At 28.4% G+C, this 23,716-nt stretch overlaps 1 protein-coding gene and 1 long non-coding RNA gene across 7 annotated transcripts in view; both read right to left on the minus strand.

The window, feature by feature from the left end:
* LOC107455203 (tight junction protein 1) overlaps positions 1–23,716 on the minus strand; it is a 383,960-nt gene that overhangs the window by 61,370 nt on the left and 298,874 nt on the right. For all 6 annotated transcript variants that reach the window (XM_071177703.2, XM_071177697.2, XM_071177706.2 and 3 more), the window contains one exon: positions 23,126–23,173. In XM_071177703.2, coding sequence (XP_071033804.2) covers positions 23,126–23,173 — 48 coding nt within the window. The remainder of the gene's footprint in view (positions 1–23,125; positions 23,174–23,716) is intronic.
* LOC147813503 (uncharacterized) lies at positions 219–6,129 on the minus strand. Its single transcript, XR_015432488.1, has 2 exons — positions 4,348–6,129; positions 219–367 (listed from the first exon to the last, which is right to left on the minus strand). It is a non-coding gene; the product is annotated as an uncharacterized LOC147813503 (long non-coding RNA).

Here is a 23,716-nt window from a genome sequence, read left to right on the forward strand (position 1 = left end):
CATATATTTTAATTTTTAGCTTGAAAAATTTGACTAAAATTTACTTTAACACACACACGAAGTAAAAAAAAAAAAATATTAACCAAATTTACCATTTGATTTGTTTACTTACTAAAATTAAAATTTTTCTAAGTCTTATGCTCGTAAAACTAAAATTTTTAATCCAGAAGAGCAGTTAACTAAATAATTTTAAATACAGAAAAAAACATTAAATCAAATAAGATTTATTAAGTTTTATTTATTTTACAACTATCATACAATATATTTACAATATATAGATTTACAATTATAACACATCGCCACAGATCTGAAACATTCATAACTTCTTCCATCCCGCTGTTACTATCACCTCTTCACTGCAATGTTCCTGGAAAACAAATAAATATTTTAGCATATGAAAAAAAAATATACCGGACAATAATATTAAATTGTTACAACCAACAGTAGATTTCTAAAACGAAGCAATACTGACTAGATAAAATACAGTTAAATAAAAAATTTTAAAAAAATATTAAAACTGTTTATTATTTTCATGGAATTTCTACTAAGTATATATCGATTGAGTACATCCAAATACTTAGAAATAAGAAAATCTATTTTACAAATTTTAGTCACATATTACACAACAAAATTACATACATATACAGCACAAATCTGAATTAGAATATTTCATAATTTTTTTTTATCCTAACTAAATCTTACATTGAAGCCAGCAGTAAGTTATAAACAAAACATAAAATTATTTTTCGTGTGGCTTTGAGGAGAACTCCTCCAGAGTTTTAGTCTGGTGCTGTTGGCTGCTTTGGTAACAAGTAAGAGCACATTTCTAATAGGGGAACAATGAAGGAATAAAGGTGTCAATTGGTTTACCCACGCTGACCTAAAATCAAGACAAAACTATTCACAAAACACTCCTATTTGAAATTACTTTTTCTCATAACCGCAGTACTTGCCACGACATGTGCCCATTGTCAGGTAAAGTACTCCTAAAAGCTGCCCTATACTTTCTGTTTATTTACTTATCATCAGAATTTTATTTTCCTCTCTCATTCTTTTCATTTTTTTATTGCTCCTTGGCTGCAATTTTCATTCCTCTTCAGAATATTTTGCAAGAACTTTGTAGTTCAGAAACACAATTCGATTAGTTTCAGTTACGTAATTTTTAATTTCTCATTTATTAAAACAGTAAAAATACTATGCCTTTTAACACTAACAGTATCTTTAATATACAAAAGGAGTAATTTTAACAAATTCAGTAATTTGTTAAACTATATATTATTTAGTTCAAGTGAAGAATTACATTTTACAATTGCCTCTGTTAAAGCTTTTTTAAACAAAAAATGGTTATTTTGAAAATTCTTTAATTTCTGTAAAATCGCTGCTAAAACGTAACACTTTACTCCAAAATACATTAGAAAGCTGTTTGGTGATATAGAAATTCATTTCCACAACAGAATTCTTAGTAATGGTGGGAAAAATAGGAAGGGTGGGAAAAATAGGTTCTGTGTTCCTTGACCCTAGTGTGTTACAATCAGGTTGCTTGGGGGCAGTAAAAACTTTATTCGTTTAAACCACTTAAAAAGGACTGGATAAAAAAATTTCAAAAAAAAACTTCACACACAAAACACAGTTTTTGGAGAAATATTTTAATAAATATTTCTTCGAAAAATGTGATTAAATGAAAGGAACACAATGGTGTTAGTTAATTGTAGCAACATGACAGAATGTTTGGAGTAATGCAGTATAGCAATTTTGGACTATAAAAACAATTCGGAGGAACAGCCTTAAACTTAAAATTGTTTCAAAAAATAATAATTTTATGCTTGGAACTAATTAGAAATTATCTTTTTTAATGCTGCATATATATATATATATATATATATATATATATATATATATATATATATATATATATATATATATATATATATATATATATATATATATATATATATATATATATATATATATATATATATATATATATATATATATATATATATATATATATATATATATATATATATATGAGCAAAACAAAATTACCAACTTTCCACACCCTTGCAAAAAAATAAAATAAAAATTTTTTTGAACAAGTATAGAGCAGATATATCAAAATTTTTTTTAACTTATTTAAAGATGTGAAAACAAATATATATTTTTTTGTCAAACTGTAATTCATATAGTTTGTAGTAGTGATAATTTTCATTGCATGAACTACTTAACTTACAAGTTTTCTGCAATATTAGACATTTAACGTAAATTTTACTTAATAGTTTTTGTTAAAATAAAAAGTTGGAACATAAGTATGCTAAATGTATACAGTAAAATGCAAGAAAATATAATAAATTAATGAAAACTAGTCAGTCTAACTCTTTTAGAGAAAAGTAAGCATTTTTTGCAACCTTGATATACACAATGAATCGTGTTTCAAAGCATTTTAATCATTAATACTTCAACACCAAATAATAAACACAAAAACATTCACTTGGAAAAATAAGATATTTAAATAAAAGATGTTTTCAAACAGTATGAAATCAAAAATTTTTTTCATTTAATGTAAGCATAATAATATAGTGCAGAAGTTATTGAAAAAAAAAAAACTTTATAAAAATAAAGTGACAATATCATAGACAGATATATCATATAAATAGAAAATATCATATGTATAGTCATAGATATAAAATCATTGATTAAAGTTAACAATATTGAAAGTTCAATTTCTAATATGCGGAATTGTAGAAAACTGCAGATGTACACAAAAAATATATATATATATATATATATAAACATATATACAATTGGCTTATTTTAATTAAAACAAGGATAATTTGAAATCTTGTGGCAGAATGTTTTTGAGCTATCTGCGACTATACTCTCCAGCACTAAGATCTAATTGCAAAATACTTTTAATACAAACAAACATATATGTTGCTAATTTAAAATGGCAAATATGCTGTGTTAACAAAAAATAATAATAATGATTTTCTTAATTTAACACGAAATAATTTTTTTTTAATATTATGGGTGATATTCTCACATTTTGTTGGTAGGAAGACACACACTTTATTAGCTTCTTCGCATTTTGTAAATAATCATCACAATAAAAAAATATTAAATATCATGAAATCCGTAGTAGCAATTGCCCCCCCCCCCCAAAAAAAAATATATGATGTAATTACGTAAATTGGACTCCTCAAAAGCGTGTTACACTTTGAAATTAGGTAGTAATAAATAATATCGTATAAAAAATATCTGATTTAAAATTTAAGGAGAAATCAACATCTATAACTTCTAAAAATTCAATAGAATTTAAAAAAAAAAAAAATGATAGCCTTAAAAAATAGATACTCAAATGCTCGATTCGAGTTTTCCATATTGTTTAAATATATCAAGATGGTTAAGAACCAAATGAAAATCAATATCAATAACTGCCGAAAATACTATCTAAACATTACGTCGATTTATGATACTATCGGGGAAAATTGAGCGTGTCAAAAACTGATTATCTAAATGCATGATTCAAATATTGCATGTTCAAATATTTCTGTAAAAAAGAAAAGTAATATTTTCTTCTTTTCAAGAGAAAAATCTTTCTGCAAGAGATCTGTAAAATTTTGCAACAATGTCGCCGTTTTGCTGCGATTCTGCCACGGAGATTTGAAATACTGAGCAATATGCATAAATCTTAATTCCCCGAGAATTTCTAATTGATGTTGTTTATTCATTTTATAATTCATTTTAATGTTTGCCAAATGTTTGGTTTGAGTAGCCTTAGCCTTTGAGGGATTCATCAATCTGCATAATCGCTGAAGAATTCTCAAAAGCAAAATAGAAGTTTCAGAATTTGTTTGAACTTATGGAGGACTATGAATAAAAAGACTAATTTAATGCAGATAAAACACTTTTTTTTTTAAGTGTCAGTGAAATAAAACATTGGAACAGCAAAAATAGTGGTGGTAAAAACAGTAAACAGTTTACCATTCTACTTGATACTAACGATGAAACTTACACCAGAAACTTCTATTATAAATTAGTTGAATAGTGCAAAGGCTGATGATTGTGCATGAAATAATTAGGATTCTACAGTACATGGAAAATACATTTACAATATATGATAATTCATTTTAAGAGACAAATTTTTGAGTACTTTTATTTGTTGTTATTGAAGCATGAGCAGCCTATGTAAACAATGTTTAATTACTTTTTTTAATATCAGCAAAAGTAATCTGAAATAATTTTTAACAATTGATTTGATCATGTTTATAATTTCACGAATTTTTTTACCCATTTTTAAGCACAAGAAAAAAGGAAACAATTCAAATACAGTTATTTCTTTAGACATACTTAATTCAGGTACCTTCAAATGAGACTTGATGGAGGTTCATTCTCAAAGCTAGATCCTTTTCAAAGATCTTCCTCAGAAGTACATCAATAGATTATGAAAAAGAAAATTCATTCAGTTAATACGTTCAAAAACATAGAAATAATTCAAACATATTTTGTTTTGTTTATACGGGCACATTTATTATTCAGAACTAGAGAAGTAAGGAGTAATGGTTTGGCAGAATGTTAGCTAAAAAAAATGGTGAAATGCAGAATATATTTTTATAGCAATATTTTAAAAAAAAAAATTTCATTAATAAATATTTTTTACGAATAAATAAGTTTATTTATTATTGGAAATTACTCCATGCTTATCTATATTAGTGGAATGGGCTAAAGGAAAAACAAAAAACTAAACCAGAAATACTTAATAAAGTTATGAAGTAAAATAGAAAGAGAAAAAAAAATTATCATAATTGTTACAACAAAACTTCCATGCTAAGAATAATATTTTTTGTAAAGCAGTATCCATAAAGCAACATTAACTAAAATATAATCTATTAGAAATATGTTATTAAAATGCTGTGTTATCTTAAAAATGCTAAAAAAAAACAAAAGATTATATACAAATGTAAAACAGAAAAATCTATTTTAATTCTCAAAATGAAATTTTAAAGCTTTACATCTCAGTCTTTCCAATTATCATATTTTCCAGATAAGAATAAAGACAATAGAAACATTCTTAATTACTGTGTCATACAGTTAATAAAAACAAAGTTTTTTAGAAATGTAAAAAGCTAGGTAAAAACCAAGACAAAAATTGTTTAAAAGAAAAATTTAGCAATAAAAATTTCAATTGAACTTTTTCACCTAGCAAGGGTCTGTCTAGGTTTTTCTGATAGGTACCTATTTTATGAAAATTTAGACATAATTTGTGAAAAATTAAAAACTACATTAAAAAATCAACACAAAAATATGGATTTATCGTTTCTTAAGGAATACAAAAATAAAATTATAAGAAAAAGTATTTTGTGAAACTAATGTTTTTTCTAAAGTTGAATTTGTGAAGGTACTGCTAAACGGTAGTAAATTTGGCCTTGACAGACCTCTGCCTAGGCATATTTTTAGAATACAGTGACTATAAAAGAATTAAAAAAGTTTTAAACAGCAATGTAAATTTAAATAAAAGCTTGAATAAGAATAATTCTAAAGATAATTTAATATTGAAAATTACTGCAATTATTTTCCATATCGTTTTAGCTGATAAATTTCAAAAACTGTTTCAAAAATAAGAAGAAAAATTTCCAGTAAATGTTCAACTGGGTGTTTTTTTTTTCTTTTTAAAGATATCATGTTGCAAAATAAATAGTCAAACAACTATTTTGTCCATGTGAGATTTTCTCTTGCAATAGCTTGTTAAAATGATACTTCCACGACATTTTGGTTGAAGAACCATCTGCTATAGACTCTTGTAAAATTTACACCAATCAAGCGTGTTTAACCCTTGGTTCTTTAAAAAGGTAAAGTTAAAAGAAAATGCCACTACTCAACTTTTTTAAAAATGCAACAACTAATAGTTTTTATACTTTATAAGACAATAGTAGGTAAGTAGATAAGACAGCTCAAATTAATAACAATATGATAGGACTGTTTCACACATAACACTTGTCTCGTCTCATTTGCTAATAAAAATGCCATCTCGTACTGAGTAGGCAAAACAGTAAGAAAAATGCCCGTATCATGATCTGCCGGTGAATAATCACTATATCTTCTAAGCAACTTCCATGCAGCAACCAGGAGGAACTAAAAAAAATTAACGAACGGAGATCAACTTGAAGAGTATAACTCGTAGCAACCTTTCGTACACCTTTACATATTCTTTTAAAAAGTTAGCAGTTAGAAATCTATTTGGTGCCTGGACGATAGCAGTTGGCATAACTGCTCACAATACAGAAGTAACCCTAATAGGGAATTAAAAGTTTAATGAGTATTTCTATGTTGTTACCTATGGATAAATATTTATAAACTTCCAGCGGTCCACGAAAAATTAAGAAAATATCTCAGAATGGGACTAACTCAGAGAATATAAGTTGAAGCAACCCTCAGGAAAACTTCTACATACTTCTTTTAAAAATTTTTGCAAAGTACAAAATATATATATATATTTTTTTTGTCTCAACATTTTTAGTTGGCACAATCTAGTTCAAATAGGGAAACATCCCCTTTTATTTGATTCATAAAATCAGGGGAGATCTCTATAAAAGGAACAATGGCAGAATAATCAGCACGTCTTGGCAACTTCTGGTATCGGAGAAACTGAAAGAAAGTTAAAAAATCACAGAAAGGGACCAACTCGAAAGATATAACTCGTAACCATTTGGCAAACATTCATGTTTTTTTCAAAAAAAATTTCAAGTTTATATCTATTTGGTAGCTTGGCTATTGTAGTTAGTGTGACAGGTTAATATATGGAAATATCCCCTAAAATTAGTGAAACAGAAAAATTTACATTATAAATCTAGCTAAAATTCTTTTCCACTCCGGAAAATTAGTTTATCATCACCTGTGGCAGAATAATCAACAGGTCTTGGTAACTTCCAGTGGCTATCATCACACTGAAAACAAAACATGGGAAGAAACTCAACAGGGTATATCTTGTAGCCACTACCCCCTGGCAAACCTCTACAAGTTTTCTTTTATAAATGTATGCAAGTTTGAAATCCACAATAGTTGGCGCAGCAAATCACAGAAGGAAAATATCCCCTCTACTCATATTTTGGTGTGTAAAGTCAACCATGATTAATGACATTTAAGTATTATCTTCAGAATAATGCTTATAATTGTTACTTTTTGTTAATTGTTATTTATTATAGCAACAAAATTTGTCAGGTGAATAAAATAATGCAGCATTAATTTAATAATTTTGATAATTAAAGCTTTAAAATAGAATTTTTTTTTACATAAGATCGCAACTAGTTTAACTCAGTATTTCAGATTAATATTCCTTGATTAAGCTTAGGTACCATCAGAAAACTTCCCAAAAATTCATGATTTTATTAAAAATATCTTAACTGCATAACAATCGTATATAACGGGTCTGTATTTCGTCTCTTTACATTAAGCACAGTAAATGAGATTCAACAAATTCTCTTGCTTTTTTCCAAAATCGTTACGTTTTGTCATAGTTTGTTAAACTTCGCAAATGATAGGCTTAGAATATTTGTGTTTATTTCAAGCAGAATTAACTACAATAATTATTTACTTTTTTTGACAGTGAAGCATTATAATGAATTAACATTCTAAAATAGTAATAATTAAAGTAAGGAATAAAAGAACTTACCATTGAATTCGGCGTATGTAAACACACGCGTGCAACAATGTAAATAAATGTAGGGGTAGCTAGTGTAGGGGTAGCAATCCTTGTGTAGAACTTGCTCCCACGGAAAAGGAGTGAAAAGTTGAAACTTAGTATCGTTTAATCCACTTGTAAAACAAAAACTCAAATAACTGAAAGCAATGTGGAGAGTACTTTTGAATCTATATTGTTAATCAATTTTTTCTCTATTTTTGATTTATCTTCTTATTTTTCTTATTATTATTCTAATTAAACCTGGAATAAAATGCTGCATTGTAGAATAACTTTCATATAATATTTTTAAAAAAGTTAAATAAAACTGTCAAGCTTTTTTTTAAAAAATTATTACTATTTTACCTGATGACTTAAAGAAAAATGGAATTATATTGTTATGTAATGTTATTTTCATTACAGAGATATAATAGTATTTTATTTTTACTAGTATAATATTATTTGAATAGCTTGTACATAAAAAAACTCGATTTTAATGCTTTTTATAATTTTCATGAATTCATAAAAATTGCTGTTTTATGCTCTGGAAATGTAAAATTATTATAACAATAATTTATTATTAAAAGATAAACATGAATAAATATTATAAATTAAGATCACTGATTCGTAAGACATACAAGATTATTTAAAATACGTGATTATTTATTTTAAAACTTTACACTTTTTTGCTTCCTCTAACCAGGAACTTCATATCCAATCGTTAGGAATTAGAGGATCGTACTATAGTAATTTAACTAAATGAGACATTAATTATGTTATATTTTAAAACTGTAAAACTAACAATATACATTGATTTTTTTGTGCATCATATAGGCTGATCAATGAACCATAAATTGTAGGATTTCCATTTAATCCGAAATGAGAGTAAGAAAGATATTGTAGAATACATTCTACGTTAGGTCTTCCATCAAATCAAAAAGATTTAATCTAACTACATCCACCAATGTAAAAGTTTTATCGATTAACATAATATGGGATCAACATGTACATTTATTTATCTCTGGTTAATTTTAATTATTATATCATGATTACATGTTATTTCTCAAATTTCGTGCTTATTTTTTGTTTTTCTCGTCTGCGTAGGTGAAGATTTTACATACATTAATTGGCATGCATGGTCTCACGATTTAGGTATCATTTTTAGTTGTTGGTGATGACCGTGTTAAAAATAATAGTTTGAAAAAATTCATAAAATATTTATTACATAAAAAAATACACATTTAAATAAAAAGCACCTTTTAAATCACGATTTCATTTGGAGAAAAGAAAAAAAAAGAGGTAATATCATGCATTTGAAAACTTGATTATAACAATAAGGGTAAAAAAGGGTGTCAAGTTGTTAACATTTCTAGTGGATCAAGTTATTTTCATATAATATATTAAAAATTTTATATTTAATTTCAGCTGGAAGGATCCATTTTCGTTAAACGTTCCGTTTCCCTCTTCAGTGCTTTAGATAAAAAAAAAAAAGTAAATTCTTATGAATCTGTTTTTTCGCTTGCTGATATTTGTCTTCATTTTAAAAGCAATGTATGTATACATTAAAAAGATTTTGTTGAAATTTTATTCCCAGATAACACAGTGTAAACAGATAATGTGTCAACGAATTAATGAAGGTAGGAGTTTTAGTTACGTCGCACTAGAGCTGTACATTAGGCTTATCATCCATTTAGACTTAAATCTGAAGGGGTAGGAAATTTTCTCCAGATCCCTGTATATTTGGCACAGTAATGCGATCGACCACAGGCCTCTCGATTCCACAGATTTTAATAGCACATATATCGCATGTACTCGGTGGTGTCGAGGATCGAGCACCGCCCCCGTCAAGGACTAGAATGGCCCTTAAAACCCCTATTAACCGGGAACTAAGCCTAAATGAAAAAATCTTGGTCAAAAAACAAAGAAAAAAATTTGTCGCACTGATGTCAAAATATGAAAAAAACAAATATTTAATTTCTCTCTTCTTTTTTTTCTTGCTGTTGTTGTTAATTTACGTCGCACTAGAGCTGCACAATGGGCTATTGGCGACGGTCTGGGAAACATCCCGGAGGATGATCCGAAGACATGCCATCACAATTTTGATCCTCTGCGGAGGGGATGGCACCCCCGCTTCGGTAGCCCGACGACGTGCGCGCGAAGTCGAGCACTTTACGGTAGCACAGTTTAACGAGGACCAATACCGCACACCCTCGGTCCCTACGCAGACTGATCCAAGTGGCACCCGCACACTGACCGCAGCCAGTGATGTTTGACTTCGGTGATCTGTGATCTTAACGATCAGTCCACTGCGGGACCTTTTTTTTCTTCTTAAAGGCGTTTTTTTTTTTTTTTTTTTTTTTTTTTTTTTTTTTTTAGGATCTATGTATTAGCATTGCAAAATTTAGGTCTTAACTTCAATTTTTGAGGAACTTTCTCTTTTCCTTACTTAATTCCTTTTCTTTTTTATTTAACTTCATTAACTATTTAAAACCTTCCAAGCATTGTGTCGCTAGGTAAATTTTACTAAAATTCCCTGTTATGTAACATTATTGCCCGATATGATAAAAAAAAAACAGACTATTCAATGCAAGAAAGCCTAAAACTGACAGCTCGGAAAAATAAACCGAACTAACGCTCTAACTATTTTTAAAAGTACTTCAATTTCACATACACAAAAACTCACTCATAAATAATATTTTGCAAAGAAATAAAGAATTATCATTACTTGCTCTTATAAAAAAAATTATTTTTCTGACATTACATACAACAAAACTTACAATTATTATTTATATTTTATGCTATTTTATATTATTTTTTATATTTTATAAATTTATATTATTTTTTACTATATATGATTTTCATAAATAATTTACTTATTGCAATTAAGATTTTATAATTAAGCAATTTCCAGATTATAAAATTCAAGATTCAAAGCAAAATTTAATAAATTTGTAAAAACGTTGTTGTGTGTAAAAACGTCTTTTAATAACAACCAATATTTTAAAACTTCCCACACTAAATTTTATTACAAGAAACTAATTATGAGAATTATCTTTTTACCTGTTGTTTGATATGTATTTTTTTCTTTTCATTAATAAATATTATATACATTAAAGAATCAAGATTGATAAATTTTTCAAAATACTTTAATTCTATTTTTACAATTTAGGAAGTTTTTGGAAGGAAAAAAAAATTAAATCAGTATTTTAAAATAAAGTAAATGTCTCTTTCATGCAGTAAGAACATGGAATTTAAAAGTAGACACATTTCTTAGCAATTATTTTGAAAAAACTTATATACGGTAAGCGATTATTGCAAAGTAAGAAATTAATAAATAAATGTTAACAAAATTAACCAAAAATAATCGTTTCTATTTCATGTTGATTGAAGTAGAAAATAATAATTAGAATATTGTATATTATAAATTATTTTTTATAAACTCGTATGGCGAGCGATAATTGCAATATAAAAAAATAGTGAATCAATTTTTACATAATAACAAAAAATAAATTTTTTAAATTAAGATCTTTGAATAATAATAATTATTAGTATTCGCATATTAACATCCCACTCTAGAGTAGGCTCGAATCTAGGACGCCGTACCCTTGAGGCGAACGCTGTAACCACTACACCACGACTCTTGTTCTGGACAGAGATAATTTAAATTTAAGTATAATGTGTTTTTACGTTATGTTCGTTGCATGTCAAGTAGTGGAAAATTTTTACTTTATTCAGTATTTTGGAAAATTTCTTAATTTTCATCATAGTTTAGTCATATAAGAATTAAAACTCATAGTTCCCTTGTCAGTTACTGATAATGAGCCGACTCAATATTATCAACAAGCAAATATTTATAACCAGTTTAATAAAACAAAAATAATTATAAGTATTAAAAATTAAATATGAATTGTAATGAAAATCTGCAATGTTCAGTTTATTCGAATTCAAGTGAGACGTAAAAGATTATCTTTCTTGGGCTCTCACAGGTTCATCATTTTTGCTTGAAACATTTTTACCACTAAATTTACGTTTATAATCCCAAACAATTTACGTAAATATAACTATGCAACAAAACGTCAATTTTTCGTTAATAACACGTTTTTAAAAAACGGTCAAAAAATGGATAAAATGTACACGTTAAAATAACGTATTTTAAGTACGTATTTTTAACGAATTATTTAAAGGGAAAATTGATAACGTTAAATTGACGTAATTTTAACGTATACGTTTTAACGAATGAAGAAATGGTGAAAATCATTACGTGAAATTAACGTAATTTTAACGTATGCGTTTTAACGAATGAAGAAATGGTGAAAATCATCACGTGAAATTAACGTAATTTTATCGTATACGTTTTAACGAATGAAGAAATGGTGAAAATCATCACGTGAAATTAACGTAATTTTAACGTAAACCCAAAACCTTATAACGGACGAACGGATTTTTAACGTTTATTTGCCCTTTCATGCTGCATGGGAAGATACAAACTGTTTAAAATATTAATCATGTAAACAAATTAATCTTGTAAACAAATTGACATACCGTCATTTTTATGTTTCTATATCTTAATCGTTGTTGATGCGTATATTACGTAAATAAAATGCGAAAAACTCTCGATTCCGGACTTCAATTTATCACTCTATTTAATAGGGGTAATTGTGAGCCCAACTCAAAAACCTTGAAAATTTCTTGAGTAAAATCATTAATGACGCATTTCAAAAAATTAATGTCTTTATAAATTTAAGTTATTGATATTTCGATATTTCTAAAAATTATGTGTTCATAAATTTAAGTCATTGATATTTCAAAAAACATGAAATTCTAAATAAATTATATGCCGCAAAATTTAAATGAATAATTACGCATAAGTTTACTTTAATCTCTTATCACATTTATTATTCTACCAGGAAAAATATTTCCAAATGAAAAATATGCGTAGTATAAATTCTAGTTCTAATATTTTTGAATAAAATATACAAGAATTTTTCTACATAAATGTAATCGATGATTTATTAAAAATTCTGGACCTTGGATTTCAGGAAACTTTCGGATCGCAATTAGCAAAAAATCCGGAATGCCGGACTTTTTCCGGACCACAATCATCTCTGATTTAATCTGTAGATTACCTAAGCAATGAGCACTAATGGCTTTCGAGAAATAGCGGTAACACATCCATTAAATCTTTCACCCAGAAAAACACTTTTAATAGAAATCTCTATTATTAAAAAAGATTCCAACAACAAGATAAAGATCAATTAATGAACTATAAATACTGCAGGATCTTAACAATCAGAAAATCAGATACTCGGGGTTTAGTGTTGATCAATGCACGTAGAATTAAGAAAAAGTGCTAAGTTGACATGTAAAGCTAAGATTACTTTCAGAATAATAGTTTTTTTACTAAAAATTGACAAACGGAAAAAACTTTAAAGCTGACAAAATGACTGGTGAAGATCCTGATTGCAAAATAAGGGACGGAGTGATTTCAGAACGACTACGTGTCACGTGGAAAGAACAAAGAGACTGTTGGTGAGTATGTATTTTGAATCTGTTGGTGATTACCTACAATTCTTTAAACTAAGGCACTCGTTAAGTTTTCCGAGAAGATTGAAAGATCTAGATCAGCCTTCATTAAAGCGACTGAAGCACATCTTCACATCTGCTATTTACAAATGCATTCTAGAACAAAAAGCAATATTGATTTTATGTTTTTGCGAGAGGTTTTATCACAGAATCAAACCCGGAGCTGAAATAATTCAGTGGTTTCGACAATGAGGTTAAAACGTGTCTCGCTCTTGAATGATTCGCAAAACATTTTAACTACGAGTATAAAAATATTTTCAGTTAGAGATAGTCCGCAATTATTTATGTTTGCAATGTTTTCCGGGAATATTGAATGGATCTAGTTCAAATTTAATTAAAGCGGCAGCACATTTCCAATTAACATAATCATCTAGAATAAGAGGCTTTATGGGTTGCTTTTTTGTCAACTCAACAGATTTTGTTATAGAGCCTAATCAACTGAAAAAAATTGGTGGATTCGATAATAAGGTTAAAATTCGTTTAATTTGAATTATCCGCTATATATTTCAACTATAAGAAATAGTACGTTTGTATAGTAATAAAGATTCTTATTGGTTTAGTAAAAAGAGTCTAGTGAAAATATTACCAGCTTTAAGATCGCAAACAATACCATACATGGAACAAACATATAATTCTTAAGCTAGAATAAAAATAATTTTCTATTTTAGTTTGGAAACATTGCAGTAAAAGACGTTGAAAATCAAAAACGTGGATATTCACGCTTAAGATTTACTCAACGTAAACAGCCAAAAGAAAACCACTAATTCTCTCACAAAACACAGAGATAACTAAAACATCAAAGCACAAACCGAGAACGTAGAACTCGCAGAAACTCATTACGTTAATCAAAAATGTAAAGACACATTCACTAAAGAATATAACATTCATCTCGCTTGAATTCCCGTATCGGGAAAAGGATGCCAAAGTTGAAATATTAAAATATCCTTTTCCGAGAACTGTGCCATACCAATAAAAGCACGCCAATATTGAATGCGTGTGCCTCTCAGCAGAAAGCTTCCAGAGAAATGCGTGAATATTTGATGTAAGAGTAGACGTCGAATTCTCTAAGAAGCTTAGAAGTCATATTCAGCTTCTTTGCAGGGGTATTTTTCGATAACATTTGCAACGTTAGCACAGCATCCGGAAAGACAGATAGAAAAGTAGAGAATTTCCTAAGGAATTTCGACGAGCTTTTTGGAAATTGAAAGGGATTAGCTTCAAAAAAGAAAGAAAGTGTTAAAGGCTTGTAGGGGAAATATTAGTAATTCACGATATACGTTAAAAGGGAAGAGGAGAAACACGGCCTCCAGATATATTTCCCAGACATATAAGCCAAGTAATAGACAGCAGCAAAAGAATTCCAAGAAGCTCAAAGTATTATTTAATTTAGTTACAGATTTTTCCTTTTTGAAGTTTCTATTTTGGGTGGTATAATGTTGTTGGCATGTCAAGGAGTCGAGGAGGGAAAAGAAATAAAAAAGTTATTCATGTCCCTAAAGGAATTTACTCCGAATAAAAGAGGATTCAAATTGATTTCAAATATCGATGTGGGATTTAGAAACAACTGGAATATGCATTTTAAGGAAAGAAGATGAAAAGCTTGTTAAATATTCCACAAAGACTCGTTCGTACTCTTTCATAGCATAAAATTTTAAATATTTCGATCCAAATAATATTGTTAAGACTTACTATATGTACCATATTTGAATATTTTGCAAACTAATACTGAAGAATCATTTGTGTTTCGTAATATAGAAAAGAATTCAAAATATTAATGCAAAAAATTAAAAATAAAACTTCCAAATGGAAAAAATGAGCTTAGCAGCAGAGAAACTAAGAGGAATTAAACAAATGAGACAATGAAGAAAAATTAGTAAAAAAATTGAAAAAGTATTTTATGCTATTTATTTTATGCTTCTATAATTAAATCGCATTGTATAACAATTCTACTACTTTTTCTTGTATTTTATGTATTCCTGGACATGGGCAAAACTTTTGGGGTACAGAGAAAGCGAATTTTTTACTTTTGTCTTGCTTTCTTGATAGAAAAAGTTTTGCATTTTATGACAATTCAAAGCTGGTACCCCCTGATGACGTCAGCTTTGATTGTCATATTGTTTTCAATATTTTTTTCAATGTTTTTTCAATTTTTTTACTAATTTTTTTCTTCATTGTCTCATTTGTGTTTCGTAATTTTTTTCTCCCTTCCAATGCCAACCCGATTGACACTCGTCATTCAGGTAGGGAAGATCTGTTGTCCACTCTGCACCCACAGTAAGAACAGATAGTAACAGAGAATGAAAGAACATCCATGCCTTGTCCGGGATTCGAATCCAAGACCTTTCTGATGTGAGATCAGCTCCCTGACCGTCGGCTGTTTCGTATTTTATAAAAATGTATACATGATTAAAGAGAGAGAGAGAGGGAGCGAAAATTTTTGAGCAGTCGATTCTATGTACAATAATTTGTAATTCATATTTTATCGAAAAATGTTCATGCTTTAAGATGAAAAGAGGAACACAAATTTTTAAACAGACGATTCTTTTCTGTAGAATAATTTGTAATTCATAATTTAATAAAAAAAATATACATGTTTAAAAATGACAAAAAACGCAAAAAGTTTTACGCAAACGATTCTATGCAGTAGAACAATTCACAATTTATTAAAAAAGTATACAAAGTACATAATTTTAAAAGGGCCGAATTTTTAGTGACGATGACTCACAAACCATAATGTAATTCATTACAAATTATCAATAAAAATTTTTATGCCATGAATATAGGCTCAATTTAGGGTATTCTTACATGATTATTCTGTGCAGAAATAATTGACAACAATGTTTCTACTTTGATGTAGTGAAAAATAAAAAAAATTTAAATTAGGTTTTTAATAATTTTTAAAGTAAACCTAGTAATTATTGATTTAAAAAAAAGGATTGTTTTTTTTTTAGCCCAGAAACCAAACATAGTCATACCAATAACATTTCATTTATTTTTAAGAGAAAGCAGATTCCTTGAAATAAAATATTATAATAAGGTAAGCCAGGGGTCTGTTTAGAAGAAATTTAGGTCCGTTAACGGACGCTACACAAAATATCTTTTCATAAAAACGGATCCTTCACAAAATATTTTCGCTTAAAAAAGGACCCTAATTTATCTTTTAATCGGACCCTGCATTAATTTGTTTATCTTCATTATTGTTTTGTTAATCGAACAAACCCTTCCCAGGGGGGGGGAGGGGAGAAAGACAGATGTAAACGAACTAAGTTTTGTCTTCGGCAGACGCTTCTTCCATTATTCGTTCGAAATGAATATTCTGCGTTCAGCAGTATAGGCTAAATACCAAATATTTGTATGTTGCATCTCTAATTTAGTAGCAGCTATTGCTGTTCATTTTTGAAAATTTAATTTTTTTTTAATTATAATTTTACTGTGTTGAGCATAATCTTGTATATATTTAAAATTTAAAAACTCCTTAAAAAAGTTTTTTTGCAATAACAGGACACCCTATTTGCAAAAATGCACAAAAGCAGGATCCTGGTTGAAAGAATGCGACTTAACGTTTATTTTATATTCACAAATTACGAGGCATTTTTTCACAATTTTACAAAAACTGGACCTTTCACAAAATGTCTGGACAGAACCCCCCTGTATGCTATCCAGCGTTTCACCGCTAACTGAAAAATTTTGCAAATACTCTTTAAAAAAAAAAGAAGAAGAAAAAAAAAGCACCCAAAAGTAATAAGAGAAAGTATTTTCTGTATTGCTTTTATGTGTCACAGAATTCCAATTACAAGAGATTTCATAAAGCTAGTTGATGCTCTTTTTCTCTAAAAAAGACCAAAAAAAAATATCGCCAAAGCAGAGATTATGTTCTATAAGAAAAGTCCAAATGACAAATTGTGCAGGTTTCGAGCCACGTAATTAAGAGAATTTCGTGGTGCCCAAAAACTCATATTGTGGAGGAGCGATTTTTTTATTTTTAAAAAATAATTCCATCCAAATTAGTTGTTAATGACGGCGTTGACAGCTTTAAACGGAAGTGTTCGACACACATTTTTGACGGCGTCTTTTTTCCTTCTGCTTCCCCTAAAACTCTTCTTATTTGGCGTTAATTACTTCGCGTCATAATTACACACAAATGAAGTCACATAAGTGATAAATAATGTCCTTTAAAAGGATGGGCCATCGCTAATTGCGATTTCAGAGGCACGGTTCTGATTTCAACGTCAGCAAGAACGTTACAAAAACTAGAACTTTTTTTTTGTTCTAAGACACTTTTTTGCTAAAAGGGGCAAATACGTAAAAAAAAAAAAATTTTCATTAGCAGAAAGAGGGTTTTATTAACTTTTTTTCAAACGTCAGGTTATTTAAAAACATTACTGGTTTAGTATTTTACTTTCAGTGTTTTGTTGTATATCATTACCTTATGCAATAAACGTAATAAATCAATTTTTTTTTCTCAGAATTCACAATCCAGTACCAAATAATGCAAAAACATTCATTTAGCATGCATTTAAACATAATATTTAGTTTTATTAATGTCCTAGCTTTTTTTTTTTTATTTGTCAAATCCTGTTCTTTTGCCATTTTCATCGGATTTAATCAAAAATAGTTTTATCGTTTAAAAATATACCAGAAATAAATAATTTAAGACCACGAGACTCCGACTCCTGCTCGCTCTGCTCCCCAACCCACGTCATTGTTTTTCACTTAAAATTCGATATTTTTCACAAAAACAAAGAACATATAGTTAACCAATTAAACAGCTATAAGAATTTTATGTAACAATATTTCTTAATAGTTTAAACCAGCACAAAATGAACGATTACTTGGATTTCAAAAATCATCAAATCTACTTTTCAGAAAAAATTTAAACTTAGAAATACAGAATCTGACACACAATAAATAGAAATGAATAATAAGTAATTTTACTAATAAAGGGACTTGTTGGTGACGTAGGCCATTAGGACAATATGGTGCGATTGTTCCTGTTTTCCAGTGGTGCCATCTCTGGCCAAGAAGTCAACTTCCGCCACACCCATACATCACACCAATTTATAGAGCGGAGGCATTCATTCATCAACAGATCGTAATTTTGACCTGAATCAGAGAACAATCAATCTCCAATTCAGTACCCCCCCAGAGGTATAATTTGTTTTGGGAACGTTTAGGACTTTGTGACCCGACAAAATTAACTGTTACCATTTACTACAAGGGGAGTCTTCAGTCGGCTGGATTCCAACTCCCGTTTTCACGAACATAAGTCCAGCGCCCTGCCAACCAGGCTATCCCGACCCCTATTAAAAGACTTGTATCATCATTATGAGAGTTCAAAATCGTAAACAGGTTTTTCCTTCATGACATAATTTTCTGTATTTTAAAGAATTTCAACACAAATGATAAGATTTGCATCTGGAAACAACTATTATTTTTTATACAATCGACATAGAATCAAGCAGCACGAGCTTAAAAAAATAAAGGTCTCATAAGAGATCAAAACAAGACAAATAGTCAACATTTAAAACAAAAAATATAATAAAAATTCACAAAAAAAGCATTTAAAATTAAAATAACTTTCAACAAACTAATTGGTACTGGATCATTTGTTTAAATTAGAAATTCGATTTAATTTTTAAATGAAATAGCACTTCAATTTCAACTCTGTAACTGCATTTCTGTTGGCAGGAGAGGGGCCAACAAATTTAACTGTCGGTAATTCACGTACTAATTATCGAATGTTAATTTTTTTTCGCATCGTTTGCCCTACACATTTTTCCACACACCTGCAAAATTTCAAGCTTCCAAATCTTAGTTTTTGCGCAGCAAAATAAAATGTAATGTAAAGTTGAACATTCAAAGCAGCGGCTCTTACAATTTTTTAATGTAGAGAAACAAAAGCCTAAACATATAATGTATTATATTTTTTAAGGAATAAATAGCAAAACAGAGAGAATAATAGGTTTAAACAGGTATAGTAGGTTTAAGAATAAAAAGGTTCTGTCTAATATCTAACAAAATATCTACTCTATTATTTAAAATAACAAACCATACAATTTCTTCATATATTTTAAATATTCCCTTATAATAATGTTGTTTCTCTTTTAGCTTTAAGAGAAGTGATTACAAAAATTAATAAATGCACATTCTAAAATTCTTAGAAGTTTAAAGATATGAACCAAAAATATAGAAGAATAAAAATTTCCATAATTATTAGAAAGGAGGCAAGATATTCTCCATTATTTCGCCATTAATGGCTCACCATTATTTTAATGTAGTTAAAGTCTTTAAAATGAAACTTTTCTATTATTTTCTTTAACTTGTTATAGTGCTTTTTGATTATGCGTATCAAACCCTTTAAAATTTCGACAGTCAAATTAAGTGATTGCAATAAAAATAAAATTCGCTTACGCAGTCGCTAAAATTATAAAGGTTATTCCCCCCCCCCGTTTATCTAAACTAGTTTTAACTTTAGAATAACGGGCAGCTAACGATCATTAACCTGAATATTTGCTTTTCGCTAAAAGCGCAAACGATTGAAAAGAAAGAGAAAAAACAACTCAACGCTACAATAATTGATGTTCGAGAGATTATTGAAGCTCTTTTATGCAGAGATTTTCTTACCTTTCCAAGTTCGTTTTTTTTTTTTTCTTTCCTAAAATTATGCTAATTTTTCGACGCCGGTGAGACTTCATTTATATTTATGATGCAAAAAGATTGATAAAAGCAGACTATAAATGGAAGCTTTAGTAGCATATTTCTGATTCAGCACTTTTCGTGAGTGACTTTTTAAATCGTTTGCTTTAAAAGCATTTTAATAGTAAAAAGCTAGTTCTTTATTTCATAAAATTTTAAATGGAGAGGCAATATATGACGTGCTAAAAAGGAAAATTTTTATCATCATGTTCCTTGGCGAAACTCTTTAAAAGCAGTAAATTTAAGCCAAATTATTTATTCGAAGTAATTTCAGAAATCTTATACAACTTTAAATTACAAAAATAAGCAAAAAGTTCAAATTTATCAGCTATCAAAATTGTCTTAAGAATTTGAAACAAATTAACAGCATTTTTTATCTCAACATTTTTAAATTATTAATGGAATTGCATTAATATTTTTCTATACTGTATATACTAATTTTATTTCTTTTATTTTCCGAGAAACTCGCGTAAACAACATCAACGTAAAGCAAACACAGTAAAGATGATTATTAAATTAATTTTCTCGGCTACGCTTCATTTTTCTTTCTTTTCCAGTTATAAAACTAAAATATTTGTAGCTAAAAATTTAAACATTAAATAATTAGAAAACTAAATTCTAGCCAGTGCCAGTTAGTATATTTCGGATATACATAACAGTATTTTAATCTTACGCATCGCAAAACATTGCCAGGAAGAAGTAAAGGATAATTATTGTTCCGGAAAGTACTAGAACATCGAGCAGATCAAAGCCACTCTGTTTTTTACTCAGCACTTTATATGTCAGATAACATTTGCCTCGTTCGCAATAAACTAACTTCCAGTTGCGTTTTGTTTCTTTTATAGAATTTGTTGGACTCGTGATAACTGCTAATTGCGAGCGACAGGCTAACTAATTCGGCGGATACAGAAATGTGCTTATAAATAAAGAAGCACATGACATGCAAATTATTTTAATAAAAAATTATCAATGATACAAAAAATTCGTTGAAATTAGATCGAAAAAACGCATTTAATAACCAAAATTTTCTATTAAATCATTATTTTTTATCAGGGTTCGCCAAAATGTGTCCAGCAGGAAAAAATACCAACTGTTTTTTTTTTTTTTTTTAATTTACTGTACTAGAGCAATTAATTTACTTCAAAAGCAAAATAATAGTAAACAAATTGTCATTTAAACAAAGACTACCAAACAATTGAAGATAAACGTGATACACAATTTTATAGAAATTAACCTCTGGAATTGAACCTGTGTGAGCGTAATAAAAAATGATCTTGATCTTTTAATTGAAAAAACTTTAATATTTTTTTTTATGTAACAAACAGTTTGACGTTAAGAAAAAAAGAAAATAATAGCGTAGAAATTTAGAATCTTCCAAAAAAATTATTACATTTTAGCAAAACAAGTTTCGAATAGTTACCAAATACTTAACTTTTATGTTCGAAGCAAATCCTGTCATGTCATCTCCTTAAAGACCTCAGGAATAAAGATAAATTTTAACGCTAAAAGCTTTGATTTTTCCTCAAAGACTCGGTTAAACCCAAGTTTTTAATAAAAACACAAGTGGGCTAGTGGACATTAAAAAAAAAAAAACTCATTTCTTTTAGAGAGGCTAACTACAACTCCGTCTATAAATATAAATACGAACGCTTGATCGATACTATGTACATTTACAATTATAATCATAAAAAATTCCACCACAGGGCAAATTAATGGTATTTCCATGGCAGCCAATTTAAGCTCAACTATGGCCAACCTATTTATAATTTACTATGAAAAACAACTATATAACGAGATATATCACAAGTTAAGTTGCAGATATATTGATGGATTAATTTTCCTGAATTTCAAAGCTTACATCATTCAATTTATTCAAATTGCTTAAATCTTGTTAAAACTAATGCAGATGATATTGCAGTAAACTTTTAAGATTTACGTGTAGCATTGGGCTACACAAACCCACAATCTCTGTATACGATAAAAGCAAAGACTTCAAATTTGAGGTACTCAGTCTACAGAACTATTTCTGTTTAGTTAGTATCAAGGTGCTCAGAGGTATTATTATTTCTCAAATGATCAGATTTAAAAGAATAAACAAAACCAACTTTGAGTTAGAAGTTGAAAATTTCAAAGCTAAATTCTTTTGGAATAACTTTCCAATTAATTTTGTCAATCACCTTTTGGCACAATTTAAATTTTAAGTTTAAATTTACTTTTTGAGATTTACGCTGCCCACGAATGCCTAAACTGTAACCGTCACTTATATTCATTTATGAAGCACCATCTTCAACCAGATAATTTGGAAAGATGGCTGTGGCTGTGGTGGTATTTGTGAATGTGAACTCGGATCGAATTGGGTTTTGCATTGACAATGCATTAAAAAAATCTTTGAGTTCTCATGTTATTGTTAGAGTAGTGTCCAGTCAATAGCAACATGGCCTATAGCCTTTGCTGTTCGACACGCTGCTATAACGAAGTCAGACACTATTTTCGTTTTAAGGTATGTATTAATGTTGTTGGCTGCTGATGGGTTACAACACTTTTTATTACATTTTTATTATTTATATCTTTTTGTTTTAATATATATAGCTCATGGGCTGCAATAGCGGCACAACTCAAAAAAAATCAAGTTTTGAGATAAGTGGGAGTTAAGTTTAAGTCTAAGCAAAATGCTTTAGTTTGAAGATTACCTACAAGTTGAATTATGAGTTGCTGAAAGAATGTACATTTTCATATTTACACGTGTTCTTAGTCCAAAACGCGTGCTTTTTGAGTTGTGTCACTATTGCAGCCCATGAGCGATACATTAATCAATACAAATTTTAATGTAATAAAGAGTTGAAAAAGTTTGCTAAACGGTCAAAACCCATTTATGATCCATTCAAAGAAAAAGCAACGACAAGAATAATTTAATTTTTGAAGTCATTCAATTTCGTTTATTCTATTTTATAGCCTTAAAAGAAATATTTAGATTCAATAAAAAGAGAAAATATACTTCAATGTAAAAAAGAAATATTTACTGAGGTTCTTTAAGAATAAAAATAATTATTTAAATAAAAAAAAAATTAACTATGTAAACGTTAAAAAAGAAAACCCCATTTCTTTTTACAGCGAAATCTTTTCAAAAACATTTCAGGAACAAAAATTAATTCTAAGTAAAAAAAAAAAACTCACCCTTGTAAGAACGACGTTGTGGAATTCCCAGCATTCTCGTTCCGCTCCCTGTAATTAAAAAATTAATTACAATAAATTATGGATTTACACATATATTAATAATAAAAATTTTCAAAACTCATTCAAAGTAAATCTCATTAAATCCGAAGCAAATTAAATGAAAGGAGGGTAAAAAAAAAAAGATTATTTCGAAACTGTGTTGAAAGAAAAATCATTTTAATATCTTAGAGATGAAGTTAAGATAAACAATCATTTCTTTGTTAATACCGTTAATAACACAACTTTATAACTCTTTTGTAAGATCCTCCTTTTAAAAAAGCAATTTCTGATGTTGCGATAACAATTCTTTTTATGATGTCAAGAAAATTTCTTTTCGAACGGAAACTTCTTAAATTTCCTAAAATTATTCAAAAATGTAAAATAACTTGGCACAAAAAAAAACTTTTAATTGTTGTTACAAAACGGAACAAAATAATTTTAATTAATCTTTTTTCTTCAAACTTCATTTCTTTTATTTATAAGTTCTTTTCAAAATGTAATGAGAATTAAAATAGTCATCGAATAAGAAAATATCGAATTTATCACTTGTAT

The sequence above is a fragment of the Parasteatoda tepidariorum genome, chromosome 3, assembly GCF_982258835.1.
Source record: "Parasteatoda tepidariorum strain Cologne lab strain chromosome 3, Ptep-v5.0, whole genome shotgun sequence".
Classification (NCBI taxonomy): domain Eukaryota; kingdom Metazoa; phylum Arthropoda; class Arachnida; order Araneae; family Theridiidae; genus Parasteatoda; species Parasteatoda tepidariorum.